Source organism: Caretta caretta, chromosome 1 (genome assembly GCF_965140235.1).
Source record: "Caretta caretta isolate rCarCar2 chromosome 1, rCarCar1.hap1, whole genome shotgun sequence".
Classification (NCBI taxonomy): domain Eukaryota; kingdom Metazoa; phylum Chordata; order Testudines; family Cheloniidae; genus Caretta; species Caretta caretta.
In genome coordinates this window covers 161,473,496-161,493,032 of record NC_134206.1, presented here as the reverse complement: position 1 = coordinate 161,493,032, position 19,537 = coordinate 161,473,496, and the positions used below count along the sequence as shown (strand labels likewise).

Below are 19,537 nucleotides of genomic sequence, written 5' to 3'. Positions count from 1 at the left end.
AAGACTGAGCCTAGCCCTCCAGCTCAGGCCACTGGAAGAATTCTTCCAAAACTGCAGAAATACTCCAGGCAACCGATTATTAGCATGAAGACAAACCTAATATATTAAACTTAGTGTAATTGTGTCTCATTCTCCCTTCAGAGAAAAAAAAATTAAATGTTACAAATTATATTCTGCTTTTCATCAGACTACCAGGGTAGCATGAATGAGGAGAGAAGCTACTAGCAGAAAGTTATTAAATTTCATATTCTGCAGCACAGCTTCTTTCCTCATTCATCACTAATGCGAAATAGCATGCATTGAACAACGTAAGAGGGGGAAAGAAAGCAGCAGAGTTTTAAGTAGAATAATAGGTAGAAATGGAAACATGCCCACAAAGCCACAGATTTGTAATTTAAATAATTATTTGGGAACCAACCCAGCAGCACCTTCCTACCAAAGGATGCCTCTACAGAAGAATGGAAATCTACTTTCCAAATTTTCTTTATATGTGTTTCATACAATTTCCCCTTCCTCCCCCCAATGCCTTTAGGGACCTTGTAAAGAAAACCTTGATTCCTTCTCCATAAAGTTTCCAGATGTCTAGCATACCATGCAGGATTTTAACATCTTGTCCACAGCAACTTTCTGAGGTAATGGCAACTAGAAAGGTCAGCCACAAGACAGTTTAATTTGTCACTCCAATTAAACCTGACCCCTGATGAGACTCAGATGGACAGCCTACTGTGATTGCCTAAAACCACCACTAGGCTGATACCTGATTTGCTATGGTGCTTGGTCATAGGACTCCAATCAACCACTGTGGAGAAATTCTAATGTAGTGGAGACACTGCTACTTTGTATTACAGCAGCATCCAGAGGCCAGGGCCCCATCATGCTGGGCACTGTACAAATATAGAAAAAAGTCTGTTCCAGCCCAGAAAATAACTTACTATTTCCCCTCTCACAGAAACAATTTTACCAGACCAGTGAGTAAAGTTTCTTGATTGAGTTCTGTCTGATACCAAAATGCATCAACAAGGCTAATGAAGAATCCCCACTGATTTTCTTCCAATGCCCAGACTCAACTGTAGTTGGTCCAGGTTCAGATGAAAGAGTCCCTGTTTGCAGAGGACTGGTCTTTTCACCCAGTGCAATCGAGATTCCTTGACTTTCCATCAAGTCCAACGATCATACTTCCATCACAAGCAACCTCTAACCGGAAGTAGGAGGAAGCTTCCCCTGTGACCACCATAACTGCCCACTGTAGGATTTCTTGAACCTTCTTCTGACACACCTGGTACTAGCTACTGTCAGACAGGATACTGCATTCAATGGACCCACTGGTCCAATCCCATATGGCCAATGTTTATGTTTGTGTTAGACAGAGCTGGTTATGTGAACTAAAATGTTAGGTACTCAGAGCTGGGACTTTGTTCCCCAACCTATGAGGCTTGCTTCCATATTGAGTATGCAAGGGTATAGAGTGGAATTTGGGTTGGCTTTCAGAAGGTCTGTATTTAGCTGCTGAGAAAGGGACATTTGGATGTGATCAGAATGGCATCTAATTTTTCCACTGTACCAGGTGCATACTTCCATGATCTCTCAAGGAATTTCTGAAGGCTCATTTTAAGAAATTCCACTCAGGGCACAACACTGATGCATGACACCAGCAATCCAAAGCCATTAGAGATAAATGGTTACTCATGACCATTACCAAACCTGTCTTGACTCTTGGGTGAACATATTTTCAACACTGGGTCCAAAATGTTCTTGATTTAGAACTGGTGACTGTAAACCCTTTGCCACAGCTGGCTAGTCATGAATGGATCTGTTGCCCTGGATAAGGCATTGATTAGTGTCTGTACACTCATGGATAACATGGGCAACTTGCAATCTAAGTCATTCTGTGACCACTACCAGCCATCTCTTAAGACTCTTAGTGTTGTGAACAGGCAGGGCATATATAGAGTCTGTGTATGGTTGTCTCACATGAGACTCGCCACTTAAATTTAGCCCCATGATTGTAGGACAGCTCTGCTACTGCCTGAGGGGAATGTACTCGAGCAGCAGATCCAGGCAGCTGAAGCCACAATGCTGTCAAATATCCAATCCAGGGGAGGATAAGGAAGAGAGACTATGTGTTGCTACTGCATGAAAACGTATAGAAATTGAAGTTATAAAACAAAACTGGGAGAAACTGAACCACCAACTTTTTCTGTTGCCAGAGACAAAAATCTGTTGTCCTGATCCAGAGTAAGGTATTTAGTTCCAGAGCCTCCAGAAAAAATGGACTACCTCTGAATACCACAGGTGGAGGACATAAACCCATTAGCGATGGACAAATAAGGACAGAAGCTGTTCTGCAAAAAAGGTGGGTCATGGACAGGTGACCAATTAGAAGCATGTAAAAATTAACCACAGAAGAGCTTTTGAAAACATACAGACTACTTAGTTTACAGAGGAGTATACAAAATAATGAACAGTATAGTGAAGGTAAATCAAGTGCTCTTATTACAGAGCAAACATGTGGAACTTATCACAAGATATCACTGAGGCCAAGAGTTTAGCTAACTTCGAAAAAGGATTAGTCAGCTGAGAACATCCACAACTACACTAGATAGGAATAAAAAAATTTCAGTTAGCTTGGAAAGGAAGGCAATTCCTAACTCAAGGAACTGGGAAGAAAATTCCCTTTGGGGTGGCTATTGCATGACTGCCCTCTTCAAGGTTTCATTAACTTTCCCTCTGAAGCATCTAATACTTACAAATGACAGTGACAGGATGCTGGATTAGATGGACCACTGGAATGATGACCATTAAAGCGTATTTTGATTCTAGTAGTAACCTTAGATATACCTTAGTCATTTATTATAAAGTTTTGCTGACTGCACATAGAGTGCATATTTCATTATATTTGATAATCAGCCTGAGTTGTGTGGTTACGATTAATGTAGGAATCTTGGCACAAGCCAAGAAGTTGAGAATTTTTAAAATGTCAACCTTAATTAGTTCAACACACAAATAAGAAAGCAGGAAGAAAACAGGGCTCTGATGCAGAGCAATTAACCACTGGAACAATTTACTACGAGTTGTGGTGGATTTACCATCATTCATCATTTTAAAATCATAATTGGATGTTTTTCTAAAGGATACGTTCTAGGAACTATTCTGGGGAAATTCTATGTCCTATGTTATGGAGGAGGTCAGACTAGATCATCACAATGGTCCTTTCTGGCCATGGAACCTCTGAATTACAACAAAAGTTACAAAGGTTCCTTTGCAGAAAACTGACACAGCCACAGGATTCTATGCCTCATGACTGGTTCCACTTGTCCCCTATTTGTTTTTAAAATAGAATACACATTTTGACCTATAGGAGTACTTAAGTTTGTGATCAACATACTTCAGCCATTTAATGGGGGGGAAAAATAAATAAAAAAACTTATGGAAAAAGACATGGAATAGTCTAAAACTAGCCTAATATCCAGATTCGGAGATTTTAAAGTGAAAACAAATTTCCTCCTTCCACTTTCCTCCTCTCAAAACCAGTTTTAATGGAAATGATCAGACCCTTAACCGTAATAGAATACCTGTGCCATTATATCAATTCCACCCTTAAAAGTATATGAAAAATGATAGTGTCCTACAATAATAAAATAAGACTATGCTCAGGTACTATGGTAACAGGGGCCATATAAGAAAATATCAAGACTAGTATTACCACTTGCATGAAACAAATATTTTGGAGATAGACAAGGGGATGAAAGGCTTTTAATGCTTTTTCACATACCATTATCAGGAATAGGCTCCATGTCCCATGGGCTAAGCTTTTCAATTTCACCGTTGTCCCATCTGTTTAAACAACAAGGAAATTAACAAAAAAGTTAAATTATGTTCATATATAAGTGTTTCTCTCCAAACAAATGTAAGGAATCTTTCCTTTGATTTTAAGCATAATGAAATTTGCAGTACAAATATATAGGAAGGACAGAGCAAACCAAGCCCTCTTAGAGGCAAAGCTACTGCAAACATAGTTTGGTTTAAAAGCTTAAAATTACAATAGCGCTCCTACTCCAGGCAATGCTTAACTGATCTCCTACTATATCAATGGGAACAGAAAGAAAATGTGTCTAACTTACAGACCAAGAACATTTCAAACAAAGTCAGTCAAAAGCACTCACCAGTCTGAAGCTTATGTCAGAAAATTTCACAATGTATTTAAAGTAAATAGAAGCAAGCAGCCAGGAAATATTGGAAGGTTTGAAGGAAAATTTGCAACAGCTCTGCTGGATAGTCAAAATTCTGACTCAGCAAAGCCAACAGCAATCAGTTTAGCTACTTCTAAAACATTTACATAGCACCATAAATTCACACAGCACTTTACAAACAGATCATATATGTGCTGCTATAAAGAGTTTACAGTCTAAATAAGACAACAAATAAGATCAATGTACTAGTACACGAGAAGGACAGTGCAAATATTCCTGACAATGGAGGAGGATTGTTTTAAGAAATGGAAATACAGAGGGATTTGGAGGAAGGTAGACCAAGAAATGGGGTGTTTGGTGGAGCACAAAGACTGTTGCGGTCATGGGGAGCAGCATGCTAATAGGTACAAAGTAAAGGGAAAAGAAGAAAAAGTGATAGGATTGGAGGCAAAAGGGAGAAAAAGAGGAAGCAATAGTTAGTCTGGTTCACATCTAATAGTATATTCACTTGATAATTGAATATGAGAGACTGATTTAAATTCCTGCAGATTGTATAGATTTTTTTATGCTTTGAGTAGCAATGAAATAACTAACGATGTTGATATTTAAATTACTATAGTTAGGTGTTGTAACCAATACCTATTTAGCTGATCAGGGCAATCTACACTTCTCAGAATTATTTTAAGCTGTCTGCAAACTCAAGCAGACATCACTGTTCAGTTTGCACTCCGTTTGCTGTTTGAAGGTTTACTTTGCAACCATAGAAACTATAGACTTCTTAGGGCTTGCTTACTCAGTTTTTGTATCAATTTAATTATATTGGTTTAGAAACCCCTAGTATGGATACAATTACACCAGTGCACAAGTACATTTATCAATATAACGTATTTCAGTATAAGCTCTTTATATATCAGAATTATATTGGTTTAAAAACCAATGCCAGTAAAACAATACAGTTAAATTGGTATGAAAACTGTTTAGACCAGCCTTTGGGAAAAGCATGGTCTACTTATAGAACTTTCACCTGTTTTACATCTATGTGAATAATATGGAACTAACCTGTGATATTTATGAATACTATATGCTGGTTTGGTTATTGGGGTGGTATTTACTTTATGAATTTTTATTTTAAACTCAGCACTGTCTGGATTCAAGCATGAAGGGGAAGAAAGGCTCAACACAACCACCTATCAAAGAACACTTATAATTTAAGGGACAATGTCAAAGCTACTAGCTTTGGTGACTGACTGTCCAGTCTACAAAATTGGATTTAACCAAGTATGACTGAGGCCCTGCAAACACAAGGGAACAAAATTCAACAAGTGCATTTCTCCTCTGCTATTAGCCTTTTGCAAGTAAGCGGTATTTCAAATGAACTGGGGGTCAGGGGAAAGCAGGGTTTAAAAGGCCCATAAAGAAATATAGGTAATTGCAGATCTATGGTGCCGATGGATATCATGGACCCTGCATTCTGTGCTCTGGCATCTTTAATGGATTGAAGGGTACACTAACCATATGTCAAATTATGGTGCTGTTGTGAGGCCCCACTAATTATTTGTGCATTATACATTGGTTGATACTACTGGCTACTAATCTGGTGTTTAGTCAAAGCAAAAAAGTAGCTTGTGGGCAGAGCTGGGGACAGAACCACCATTTCTCTGAACATTTTGACCCATTGTATCAATAATTCAGCTGATAGCTGATTAACATGCATGCAGCTAGGTAAAGCAGAGCTTCCCAAACCTTACACTGTGGTAAGCTAGCACATATATTACAGATTTAACATGGTTGTAGTATGGAGAGAGAGGACAGAAATGAAGGCCGACAGCTGTAGATTCTTCTCACATATGTTGCAAATGTCACTAAATGAGAGACCAAAAAGCAGCTCCACACACTTGTCCTTCCCAAGAACAAGAACTATTGCAATGATAAAGGAGGTTGACTAGAACATGACAAACATATTTTGGATTTTAAACTACAAGGGAATAGATATTAAAATTAAATACTTTGAGATGTACTTTGCTTCCAAAAATATTTTTATTTCCATATCTGCCACTCAGTAGGTTTGCACACTGCATACCATTTTACATATTAAAATTAAATTTAAGAATATATGAGCATATCTTAGTCAATTTTGTTCTGGATCCAATATTTGAATATTAATACATATAAAGCTGGCAAGATCTGGACAGAACAAATACAGAAACTAAACATTTCCATGTCCCAGTACAAACCCACAAATATTAAAATCCAAAATAAATCATTTCCACTGTGTTAGTTTGCACTACTGACGCTGTGTGTTTTTTTTGTTTTTTTTTTTAAAAGGCATCTTCCTTGGCTGTTCCATGGAGAAGATTCGGTAACCCATAATATATAAGTTATTATATTATATATAGTAATATATAAGAGGTTCCTCTCTTTCACAAATATAGAATACAATTTGTGTTTAGCAAGTTATGTTCATTAAGTTACTATTTATGAAAAAGTTACTGCATTTTGGTAATACATTCGAGACAGTTTGCTAATGGAGCTTTAGGTTTTCAACCAACAATCTTTTGTGCATTCTTACACCTCCAGTCCATCAATATAAGCCATGATTTATACTGTGTAAACAAACATTTTAAAAGCCTCTGTACTTACTTAACACTGTAACACTGAAAGTGACTATCTGGATACTGTGGCTGATATGGCTCTTGACCCAACACTGTTCCAAACCACCAAGCATCATCAATAATGGATCTGAATCTATCAGCTGAAAAGAGAAAGAACCATTTCCCCACTCATACATATTCTGGTAACCAAAAGTTTTTAATTATGCTTTTTTGTGAGGATGGAATTACTGGGGAGGAAACTATTGAATAGACTCAGACTTTAAGGTCAGAAGGGACCATCATGAACATCTAGTCTGACCTCCAATAGTATATTTTGGTTTAAAATTATAAGTATCTACGTCAAAAAACAGACACTAGATAAAAGAAAAATAACCCATTACACAAAGTAATGTACATTTTCACAGTAAGCTCTAAAATCCAAACATATACCAGCATTTAAACAACAAGATGTTAATATATGTTTCAGTCTGGAAGGCATGCATCACTAAAGGTGCTGAGTATTTTATAATATATAAAAACTTGTATGACTTCAACCACAATGAGGCAAAGTCCTGAAAAAACAGATGAGCCTTAACACTATAAATTGAAGGCCAAACGCTGGCTCTAGCATACCTAAGGGTTTAGGAGGCAATGAACTCCATTTCATAGTCCAGGTCTCTCCATCAATATCTAATTCCAGCATGTTCAAATCTCTAGAAACTGTTTGCAAAAGGGTCTCAGTTGACCTCAAGTGCAACAGTGGAGCATCTGATGGTAGAGAGCTGTTGGAAGTCTCCGATAGTCAGGACACAAGCCACACAGCGGTTTTTAAATCAACGTCAACACAATGAATTGTACATAACATACTCAGAAGCTAGCCACAATGGAAAATTTTTGTATTCTAAAACTGTATTGCCAGACACTTGGAAGGTGAAGACTTACAAGCTTGCCAATTCCTCTGCCGTGCTTCATCATAAAACTGACGCAATACAAGGAAGTCAATGACATCTGGCATGTCATGGTATCTAGATAAAAAATAAAATTAGCTTTTATTTGTGTGTCATATTATATTATGCTATGTTGTGTAGAGGAAAAAAGCTAAGGAATGCCTCTTTTAAAAAAATATGTTATCTAGCATATGCTTTCGGCAGAGAAACACATACTTGAGAGAAAATGATTTGTCTGAAAGTTTTCCAGTGGCATGGTCTATAAAGGCAAGCTTCAGGCAACACAGTGTAGGAGGACCAACTTCATATCGTATCCCAACAATTTTTACCAATTCTTGATCCTATAACAAACAAAAATGAAAGCAACAAATTCCATTAAGTTTTAGCCCTACACTAGAGACAATCTCTAGTTTAGTTTTATTACACAAAACATCTGAATAGTTTTAGCACTCAAAAGCCAATATTGTTAAATACTGTATGAGGTTTTATTGGGAGACAACCAAATCCTTACACAGAGTCTGTACCCTTTTTAAAATCAAGATTTATGTTTTTATTGCAGTGAAGTCCAGGCCTCCCATGGGCAATTTTGAAGGTTTCTTTGATGACTGAAGAAAGCTTTCTTCCTCCTTTACGTTGGTAGGACGATATTAATGGGAAGTTGCATAGCTAAGTCCTCACTAGTTATATTTATACAAAGAATTTTAAATGCTAATGTAAACCGTTAAACACATATTACCAGTATTGAACATGTAACAACTTCAATATATTCTTACCCTAAGGACCATTTTTCTCCATGGCTCCTTGTGGGGGTTTAGTTCATAAATATTATTTTTTCTGACTGCTTCAATATAAGCTTCATGACCTTGTCGAAAATATATTACCTGTAAAAATAAAAATCCACGGAAATTATTTACTTGAAACATTAAAGTACATATTTTTCTATTTTTAGTGCCAGTTGCTATGTTAACTTTTAGATAACCTAAAATTTTATAGCACTTTTTGATAAAAGCTCTCACCTCATCACCCATTTGGGGAACAAAAGGAGATTTTCGAAGTGCTGTGTCAGTTATCCAAACAGGAGGATGGTAGTCATATAACACATCTTCGTTTACGGGCTGTGTGGGAGTACTATTCTGCACATTCTGATAAACAGGATAGTTATACATTAGAATTATGTTCTTGGTGCAGTGTCATGAAAACTTGTCATCCAAGAATTTCTTCTAAAGTCTACACAAAGTTAATACCATGAAACAATAATCAATTAAGCTTTATCCAGGACCTTAAGACCAAAAATCTCCTAAAGCCCACATTTTGGTACTCAAGTTTGGTATTTTGGTTCTTCCTATATTTGCAGTTCTTCCATCGTCATTATTAAGTATGTCAACCATAAAGTACTCTACTCCCAATAAACTTGTAGGGCACGGTTCTCTCAGAGCTGCATGGTAGTTCTTAACATGACTATCAAAAGACTTGTCTAATTTTTGAAACTACTATTCTAATGTACACTGTCTGGCAACTACTACTGAGATAGAGATATATAGATAGAGATAGATCTCATTTTATTAAACAGAAAACCTTCAGACTATTTAGATGTGTACCAAGTGTAGCTTAAAGCAAAGAAATTCCAAGTTATTATATATCTGCCACTTCAAAACTAATATTCAGAATCAAAGGTGATTATATAATCAAAATAATTCTTTGAGAAAAACACACTTACATACATTTTATATTGTATGATGACATACATTTGAAAGGCACTCTGTTTTACCACCAGTCCCCTGGCTACAAGAGTTGCAGAATTACCTGAAGCGCTCAAAGATTCTCGTTCTCCACATTACAGAACACTATTTTCCATCACTTTAGAATTTACCAAGGAATTCAGGGTAAAATTCCCCCCTGTGCAGAGGCCAGAACAAGGCCTATAAACCATTTAATACTTGTGCTGTTTTGAAGACTTAAGTTATTTAAATGAATGATTATTTACACCCCTTTGGTGATAGGGCTGAAGTTCTAACCAGTTATTTTCTTTAATTTATTTAAAAAGTTTTCTCATCCTAATCATCAGTATGGTGAACCATCTAATGTTTGACTAGGAGAATGTGACTTCACTTTGGATGCAGAATTTGCCCTGGTTATTCTAGGCCTATTGAATTACTATACTGCATTTTATGTAAGGCATACCTTGACAAGATTCAGAAAGTGAAGCTGGTGCAGAATGCAATCACTTGTCTATTAAGCAGTACATCATGCAGACAGCACATTACATCAGTTCTTATCTGCCTTTACTGGCTGTGAGTAAGTTTACAGAGAGTTTAAAGTGTTGGTTTTAAACAATAAAGCTTTAAATGGTTTGGGAACTGGTTACCAGGGAAGACACATCTGTCCTCAAATGTAATACTATGACAACTGTAATCAGTGGAGATGCCAGAGTTGGAGTCCCCTCAATTTAAAAATAAAGACATTTTGTAGAAGAAACAAATTCCATAGTCACAGCTCTCCCGAATCCAGATTTCTGGCCTTCTAGGCATCTGACTTTTCGAATGGGCACTGAGAAACAGGGGCAGGCTTATAAGAGTGGATCAGCTAGATATGGAAAGGTTTGTGTTGAGGATACTACATGGCAGTTCAATTAATTTGTTTTTAGACGTTTTTGTATCAAAGACTGTTTTAAAATTCAGAAAAGCACCAAGAGTGTTCTAAAATCTAAACAAATAAAACCCTTAAGTATCTGCATTCCTTGCTTTTGTATTCAAAGATGCTATAAAAGTGGTAAAGGGTAAGAAAAGCCATGTGTTTGGACCCCATAAGAGTGAGGAGGCTTTAGTTACTTGTTGTAAAGCAAAGTCCATAAAATTTAATTAGACGATGTAATGTTGTGGGGGGGGGGGGGTGTTGAAAAGGGGAAGGAGCAACCAGAGTTAGCAATATCATAAATACCTCTGCCTAATACAGAGGTAACTTATACAAACTCCATAAATTCCCAGGTGTAAGATTTAAAACGTAAAAAGATATCGATCTTGAATTAAGTGAACAGAAGGAATTAACTGTATAATACCTCTTCCTGCTTTTTCGGTTTGGGTTTTTTCCTTCTTTTTCTTCTCCTCTTTGGAGGAGAAGATTTCTCTGCTGATACTTCATCTTCTGAAGTACTACAATATCTGATAGCTTTGCGTCGAGACGTTCGCACAGGAGGCTTGAGATTTATTCCTGCATCAGCTATCCAGTCAGAATATCTACTTGAAGAGTCACTGTTCATGGGGAAAATAATGGAAACAAATGGAATTTAGATATTCAAACAGCTGACAACTAGTTAAGAATATTAAATGAATTATAACAATATTTGTAGGTGTAAAGTTCCTTTTCCACTGTCCTGATCTTCAGTGGTTTTGGAGGTTGTCAGGAGTAGTACAGGAAAATTTAATTGCTGTGATACATTTCTAATTCCTTCACTTTGGCTAGCAGTTTTAACTTATGGCACTAATTCTTCAGTCACTAGAATGCAACTATGACATTTTTGTCCTTATAGAAATTCTGTACAACATTTAATGTGTTCCTTTACTGTATTTCAGAAGCAGGATTCCAATAAATAGGAACATCCTGCCTACTCACAGGCAACAGATGATACATACTTTCAGACATCTCTATTTCATTGAGGGTTTAAAAAAACAAAAACTTCCCTTTTCTAAAAGCCATTCTAATCATAGCTTATTATTGTTAGACAGGATTCCAACAAAAACAGCTGTAACTTGGCATGGACAGTCATCCCTGAGGATGAGAACAGTTTTGAAAAAATTGTGTTTGATTTAACAAACTCTGAGAATCAGAATATGCCACACTAAATATACGCAAATTTTTATTAAACTTATAGGCACAGACTTTAAGATATGCAGTGCACATTGTGTGCAGCTAATTAAGTGCATGCTTTTGAAGACAAGTCTGCTGATATAAAAACATTTATAATTGTTAAACTATGGATTTCACCATGGCTTAGAAATCAGGCCAATTTAGAAGTTTGGATTAGTACTTTTAACAGGAAAAAGAAAAATATGATGCAGCCGTGTATTCCAAGAAGATCCGTGTGCACGCTGGAGCCAGAGTCTTTTGCCTGGCAATACCCATAGGAGGGGTGGCGCTTGTGCCTTGTGCCTGTAGCCCCTTCCTTGGCTATCTGACGCAGCACCGCTCTGACCCCTGCTCAGTTCCTTTACACCGAAAGCCCAGGAAAAGACTCCAATGCAGAGGGGACGGAGGGTGCGTCGTGGAATACAAGTCTGCCTCTCATCTCAAAGAACCATAGTTACAGCAAGTAACTGTTTCTTCTTCTTCGAGTAGATGCAGACACGAATTCCAGGTAGGTGACTAGGAAGTAGTACCTCCATCCAGAGGCGGAGCTCAGTCTACCAGAACAAGGATCGCATGACCACTCTTCCAACATTATCGTCTGCTCTGGAAGAAATGGTCATTGCGTAAAGGTCCACAAATGTATGCATGGACGACCATGTGGCTGCCCTACAAATGTCCAATATAGACATGTCATTTGGGAATGTCACTGATGTTGCCAGTCTCTGATCGAATGTCCCCATACCAGCTTTGGAGGCGTGGCCAATGCTATCTAATATGCACTCTTAATGCAAGACAAAGCCATCTAGAGATGGTCTGCTCAAAGACAGCTTGTCCTTTCATGCGGTTGGTACATGTTACTAACAGGCAAGGCGAAGCCCGAAACTGTTCAGTCCTGTTCAGATGGAAAGATAGACAGCATCTAACGTCAAGGATATGGAGGCGTTGTTCCTACGTGGAAGAATGCAGCTTAGGGAAAAATACATCGCTTGGTTCAAATGAAACAGAGATCACCTTGGATACAAACTTTGGGAGTGGCTGAAGCATAACCATGTCCCTGAAGAACTGCACGTAAGGAGGCCCAGCCATCAGGGCCTGCAACTAACGCCCTCCTGACAGAGGTAATGGCAATCGAGAATGCAGTTTTCTGACACAGAACAGGCAGCAGACAGGAAGCAAGGGGCTCGAATGGAGGCCCCATTAGAGCGGCTAAAACAGTGTTCAGGTCCCAGAAGGGATCTGGTTCTCAGACTAGAGGATGCAGGTGGAAAAGCCCTTTCAGAGATCGTGTCACCTTGGCACAGGAGAAAACCAATTTCCCTTGGATAGGTGGATGAAACACTGATATTGCTGCTAAGTGCATTCTCAGAGAGCTGAGTGCTAAGCCCAATTCCTGATAGTATAACAGGTACTCCAAGATGTCCTGGATGGAAGCCTCTGCTGGATGGGTCCCCATGGGCCAAGTACCACATAGAAAACCTCTTCCATTTCGCCAGGTAGGGTGTTTTAGTAGAAAGTGTCCACTGTTAAGTAGGACCTGTTGGATGGCCTCCCAGCAACACCTGTCTTCTTCATTCAGCCATGCAGCAGCCATGCCATAAGGTGCAAGGAGCTGATCACTGAATGCAGGGTAGATGTAGTCCTTTGTGAGGAGGTTGGGAAGGAGAGGAAGCAGCATGGGAGGCTAAACTGATAGATCAAAGAGATCTGAGAACCAATGCTGTCTCAGTCATGCCAGGGCAACGAGGATGAGTCTGGCTCAATTCACCTTCAGCTTAGTAATGACCTGGGGAAAGACCAGGATAGCAGGGGGATGCATACAGCAGAGTAGACTTCCAGCTGCAGTGGAAAGCATCAGAGAGGGAGGCTAGGATGAGTCCCTCTGAAGAGAAGAATAGGCACCACTTTCTGTTTTCCCTCATCACAAAGAGGTCAATTGTCGGAATGCCCCATGTTGTGAACATCATCTGAAGGACTTCCATCTTTAGGGACCACTCATGGTTGGGAAGAAAACCCTGCTGAGATGATCGGCAAGACAGTTCTTGACCCCCTGGTAAGTGATGTCTTTTCGATACAGAACTGCCACACGTTGATCTCCTCCAGCAGAATGATCTGGAGTGAGCTCCCCCTTATCTGCTCATATAATACATTGTGGTGGTACTGTCCTTAAGTATGTGACCACTGAATGCCTGATCTGGTCCTGGAAGGCATAACACAGATTGTTGATGGCCCAAAGCTCCAACACACTAATATGGAGTAAGGCCTCCTGTTCTGACCACAGATCCTGCAACCGCGAGTCCAGACGTGCTCCCCAGCCCAGAAGGGATGCGACAGTAACCAATGACTTGGGTCAGAGAAGGCTGAGAGAAGGGGATCTCTTGCCCACATTACACGGAGATTCCTACCAGAGCAAGGACTGCAGGACTGATGGAGGAAGGTGAACCAACCTGCCTAGAGAATGCAGGGCAGGACAGTAAACCATCCTGAGCCACATCTGAAGAGAATGAAGAGATAACCTGGTACGGTGGACTATGTGCGGACATGTGGCTTAACAGGCTCAGGCACACATGGACGTTTGTTATTGCAAACTGAGGTACAGCTGGTGAATCATCTGAAAGCAGTTGGTTGGCAGAAACGCCCTTGGCCTCATGGAATCTAACAGGGCCCCAATGAACTATTTGCTGAGTGGGAGTGGAGGTCAACTTCATGGTGTTTAGACTGAGACCCAAATGGTCGAGTAAGCATAGTGTGGTGTCAGTGTGAGCAAAAACGTCCTCTCTGGAGCTGCCTTCAGCAACCAGTCATCAAGATAGGGGAAGATATGGATTCTCTTCCTCCTGAGATATGCCATGACCGCTGCCATGCATTTGGTGAAAACCCAGAGGGCAGAAGGAAGCCCAGACAGGAGAACTATGTACGGAAAGTGGCAGTCTCCTACCATTAAGCGAAGATACTAACTCAGCAGAATGGCCACATGGAAGTAGGCAAAGTCTGCAAAGTCCACAGCAGTGAACCAGTCATTCTGAGACAAAGCAGGGAGGATAACTGATAGAGTGATCACGCAGAACTTCACGTGCTTGATTAATTTGTTGAGTTCACGGAGGTCAAGGACAGGCCTCATCCCATTCTCACAGAGCCTCCTCCACCACTGCCAATGCTATCAGAGAGCTGACATGCTTGAAGAGCACCATCTCGTGAGAGGGGAACCTAAAGAGGGATGGAGAGGGGGTGTGGGTGTGGAGACTGGATGGCGTAATCTGATCTGACAGTGTGTAGGACACAGTGGTTAGACATTATCGAGACCCAGGCATTGTAAAAGCAGGACAGCCTGTCTCCAAAGGAATGGGTGGACAAGGGAGAAAGAACAACAACTGGCACAGGGCTCTAGACCAACAAGTTAAAATGGGTGCTTAGCAGATGTCGAAGGAGGGTGTGAAGAACGACCAGGCCCCGAGCTCGAGTGCTTCCCCTTGTGAGACTTATCCCTCCTCCTGGGGCAGGCTTACTGTCTTGGGGGGAAGGGGTGCTGTGGCCTGTATGGCTGCAGTTGCTAAGCCCTGTAACAGTGTCTCTGCACAGGTAGCATATATACCCCCGACAACCTTAAGGTAGCCCATGAATCCTTAAAGGAATGCAGGATTTCATCAGTCTTGTCCAAAAACAAGGTCTTATCATTGAACAGCAAGTCCTCAATAGCTTGCTGGACATACAGTGTAATTCCTGAGTTCTGGAGCCAGGAAGCCCTCCTCATAGTAATTTTCTGAGGCCATCGCCCTGACAAAGTGTCCATCACATGAAGGGCAGATTGCATTGACTTTTGTGACTAAGCAGCCCTCTGCAACAAAACACCCAAAATTCATCCAGGAAGCCTTGGGCAACTGCTCCTTAAATTTGGCCATAGCTGACCAATTGAGGAAGTCATATTTGGCCAGCAGGACTCGCTGGCTCGCGATCCTCATCTGCAGTGATGATGAGAGGTATATCTTCCTGCCTAGAAGACCTAGGCACTTTTGAGTTTCTGTCCTTGGAGGACGACTACTTGAATCTGCTCTGCTGAGTCCTGCCATTCATTGCGGTGACCACCAGGGAGTTCAGAGCCAGATAGGAATAAAACCCCTTGTATTCCTGTATCAGCACAAAATAGCTCTTCTCCAACCGCTTGGCCACCAGCGATACCGAGGAGTGCCTCGTTAATAGGGAAGGCCACTCTCCCAGGGACAGAGGACTGGAAAATGTCCACAAGTTTATGGGTATTCTCCTGGAGAAACTCCACCCGAATACCCAGCGACAAGGCCACCTGACATAATAGGTCTTGGTATGCCCTGAAGTCCTCTGGGTGGAAGGGGAAGATGAACCAGGCAAAACCGTACCATCCAGGGACAAGGATGAGGCTGCTGGCTGGACTACCAGCAGATCCTGCTCCTGGTGCAGTGTCTCCGGATGAGGAAATTCTGGCTGCTCCATGGGATGGGAAACCGCAGGCATCTGGACTTGTGGCTGGTCCACAGCCCCTAATGCTGCATCAGCAGGGGATCTCACTTTGACTTTGACAACAAGCAGGACCTCCAGGAGCAAGGGGCTTGTCACCGGGCCCAAGGTGGCCACTGGTATGGGTAAGGAATTGGTGGCCAGTAGGCGCCAGGCCTTGAGGTGCATACCAACTTTGGGAGCCGTACTGGTCCACCAGTGGCTTCCAGACTTCTTCAGGTGACGTGGAGTGGGAGGGCGAGAAACCTGACTCTGAAGCATAGGAGTCCCAAGACCTAGGAGATGTGGGAGGGGAGATTCCACTGGGAGATCCGACTCATCTGTGGCCCAGAACAAGGTCAAGATAGGCGCCCCCAATGTAGTCTGCAACACTAGTGCTGAAAAGACTGATGGAGCAGGCAGGGTCCGTCTTGGTGCAAACAACAGTATTGGAGCACCCGGGTGCATTGACATCAAGGGCGGCGACAGCCTCCATGGAACCATCTGTGGTAGAATCATAGAATATCATAGAATATCAAGGTTGGAAGGGACTTCAGGAGGTCATCTAGTCCAACCCCCTGCTCAAAGCAGGACCAATCCCCAATTTTTGCCCCAGATCCCTAAATGGCCCCCTCAAGGACTGAACTCACAACACTAGGTTTAGCAGGCCAATACTCAAACCACTGAGCTATCCCTCCCCCCAAGCCTACAGCACCCACTATTCTCAGGAGGTCTCCCATCCAAGTACTAACCAGGCCCAACCCTGCTTAGCTTCCGAGATCAGACAAGATCGGGTGTGTTCAGGGTGGTGTTGATTGTGTCGGTGCAGAGGATGGCCTCAGTACCGAAGACCCTTGTACTGTCTCTGGTACCATGTCCATACCAAGCCCCAGAATGAGAGCTTTGTGGTTCAGTGCCAAGACTTCAGCGGCACACTCCAACTGAAGGGCCATCATGGGTGTCAGCCCTGAAGTCTTGAACCTGCAGCAAGGATGGTACCAAAAGGCAAAGTAATTCTGCCGCAGCCTGGTATGTCAACACCACTAAGACTGTCAGTACCAGCACTGTTCTCATCGGTACCAGCCTCGACAGATGTCTGAGCCAAACTTGATGGTACGAGGTGTCTGCCCTCCCCTCCCCTCCCCAGATGGTGTGTCAGAAGCTTCAGTACTGGGTCAGGCTCATGGACTGCTCAAGCAGGTGCTATTTAAGGCAAAGGTCCCGTGCCACGTAAGTCCTCTTTTTGAATGATCTGCAGATCAAACAGTTCTCCTTAAGATGGGCTTCGCCAAGGCAGAGCAAGCACCACGTGTAGGGGTCGCTATTAGGAATCACCACTCCCCACAAAGGGCAATGCTTGAACCCAGGTGAGGGCATCACTGGGGAGCACTGCCACTAACACTGTGCTATATACTGTAACTTTTAACTAACACTACTATTAATTATATACAGTAAACAACTAATTGCAAGGTTGTGAAGCGAGAACCACACAGAGCTCCGACTTCAGCTGTCAAGCGGTGAGTAGGAAACAGAGTGGCCAGGGCGGCGCTACCTCATAAAGCCAAGGGACGGTCTAAAAGCATGAGCACTGCCATTTTACTAGGAATATACGGCTGCATCTTCTCAAAGAACTTAATGTTGGTAAACTCTGGGATCACTACGTCTTCTGCACTGGCACAGAAACATGTACATAGCTTAAAATAGCCATTAGCCAAATCATGCCTATACATTCTTAAAGGACACAGTTATAGGACGTTAAAAGGTGAAACTTGCCTGTGCTTTCCCTTGTTTATTAGCCCTACTACTGGGGAAATCTTCCAACTTTTTCCTTTACAAGCCTATGAAATTAAATGTAAAGGACTCACTATTCACAGATCCTTAATGTGCACTGAAGACTCACACCAGGAAACAAAAATTCTGCATTTCTCATATTAAAACAATACAGGTCACCGCACATTCTTACATTCATAAACTGTATTTGAAAAAGAGTGGTATCAGACTACTTAACTTTTGTATTTGCTGATTTCTAAATACTTAATTTATCTTATGCACTTCTTATGATAAATTGGAGAACCAGCCTGAATTCAACAAGATGAAATTCAAACAAGACAAATGCAAAGTACTTCACTTAGGAAGGATAAAATCAAATACACAACTACAAAATGGGGAATAACTGGCTTGGTGGTAGTACTGTTGAAGAGGATCTGGGGCCTATAGTGAATCACAATTTGAATATGAGTCAACGTGATGCAGTTGTGAAAAAGGTTAATATTCTCAGGTGTATTAAAAGCATGTTGTATGTAAGTCTGGGAAGGTAACTGTCCCACTCTATTTGGCACTGGTGAGGTCTCAGCTGGAGTACAGTGTCCATACTTTTGGAAAGATGTGGACAAACTGGAGACAGTCCAGAGGAAAGCAACAAAAATAAGTAGTTTAGAAAACCTGAGCTATGGGGAAAGGTTAAAAAAACTGGCCATGTTTAGTTTTGAGAAGACGGGGGGAGAGGGGGGACGGGACGGGACACGACACGACATAACCTGATAACAGTCTTTAAATATTTAATGGCTGTTATACAGAGGAGTGATCAATTGTTCTCTGTGACCAATGAAGTTAGGACAAGTAGTAATGGGCTTAATCTACAGCAAGGGAGATTAGGTTAGATATTAGGAACAACTTTTTAACTATAAGGGTCATTAAGCTCTGGAATAGATTTCCAAGGGAGGCTGTGGAATCCCCTAAAACCAGAGGTTTTAAAGAACAGATTGGACAAACACCTGTCAGTGATGGTAGAGGTTTACTCGGTTCTGCCTCAGTGCAGGGGGCTGGACTTGATTTCTCGAGGTCCCTTCCAGTCCTAAATTTCTATGACGGATAATAAAAATCACTGTGGTAATCCAAACATCAACTTTTTAACTTTAATGTTGCCTTAACAAGATATTTGTATTTGGCATGCACAAAATGTGGCTTCACTTTTTTTAAAAAAAATCTCAGTAAGAGTAAAGAAGTGAATATTGGTGAGGTTTTTTGTTTAACACACACACACAGGTCCCTTGACTGACCATCTTCCTTGATTGCTGGTAAAAAGCCCCTAATCCCAGTGCGTTTTCAAAGAATGGATTTCTTCAAGTAGCCTAATCATGCTAGATCTTTATATGGGAGATTTTAATCTACATTTGTGTTAGACATTCAAAAACAAAATTTGACAACATTCAGAAGAGACTTAAGTGAGAAAGTAGAAATATTTTTTTACCTAGAACTGTTACTGTTGCTTTTCTTGTCACTTTTCCATTCTTCCTCCTCATCAGAAGAATCCAAACAGTCACTTTCTTCTGCTTCCTGGATTTAAAAAAAAGTTTAGTTGACTATCAATCTTAATTTTTTTTTTTGCAGTGCATATTATAAGTTTTATATTGTTTTAAACACTAAGATCTCCTTAGTACGTTAAAAAATAACAGATTATTAAAAATAGTGAAGTAAAGTTCTTTAATTTCTATTTGAGCTG

The 19,537-nt window shown here is 40.8% G+C and overlaps 1 protein-coding gene and 1 pseudogene across 5 annotated transcripts in view; both read right to left on the bottom strand.

The window, feature by feature from the left end:
* The window catches only part of BRWD1 (bromodomain and WD repeat domain containing 1), a 117,851-nt gene that overhangs the window by 48,781 nt on the left and 49,533 nt on the right, over positions 1 to 19,537 (bottom strand). For all 5 annotated transcript variants that reach the window (XR_012670133.1, XM_048866571.2, XM_048866550.2 and 2 more), the window contains 8 exons: positions 19,286 to 19,371; positions 10,784 to 10,976; positions 8,745 to 8,870; positions 8,502 to 8,609; positions 7,945 to 8,069; positions 7,724 to 7,806; positions 6,831 to 6,942; positions 3,773 to 3,834 (listed from right to left, as the gene is read on the bottom strand). Coding sequence is in view for 4 of the 5 variants with exons in the window: in XM_048866571.2 (XP_048722528.2) it covers positions 3,773 to 3,834; positions 6,831 to 6,942; positions 7,724 to 7,806; positions 7,945 to 8,069; positions 8,502 to 8,609; positions 8,745 to 8,870; positions 10,784 to 10,976; positions 19,286 to 19,371 (895 nt within the window). In the remaining variant the exon portion in view is untranslated. The remainder of the gene's footprint in view (positions 1 to 3,772; positions 3,835 to 6,830; positions 6,943 to 7,723; positions 7,807 to 7,944; positions 8,070 to 8,501; positions 8,610 to 8,744; positions 8,871 to 10,783; positions 10,977 to 19,285; positions 19,372 to 19,537) is intronic.
* Positions 16,739 to 16,857, bottom strand: LOC142070696 (5S ribosomal RNA; annotated as a pseudogene).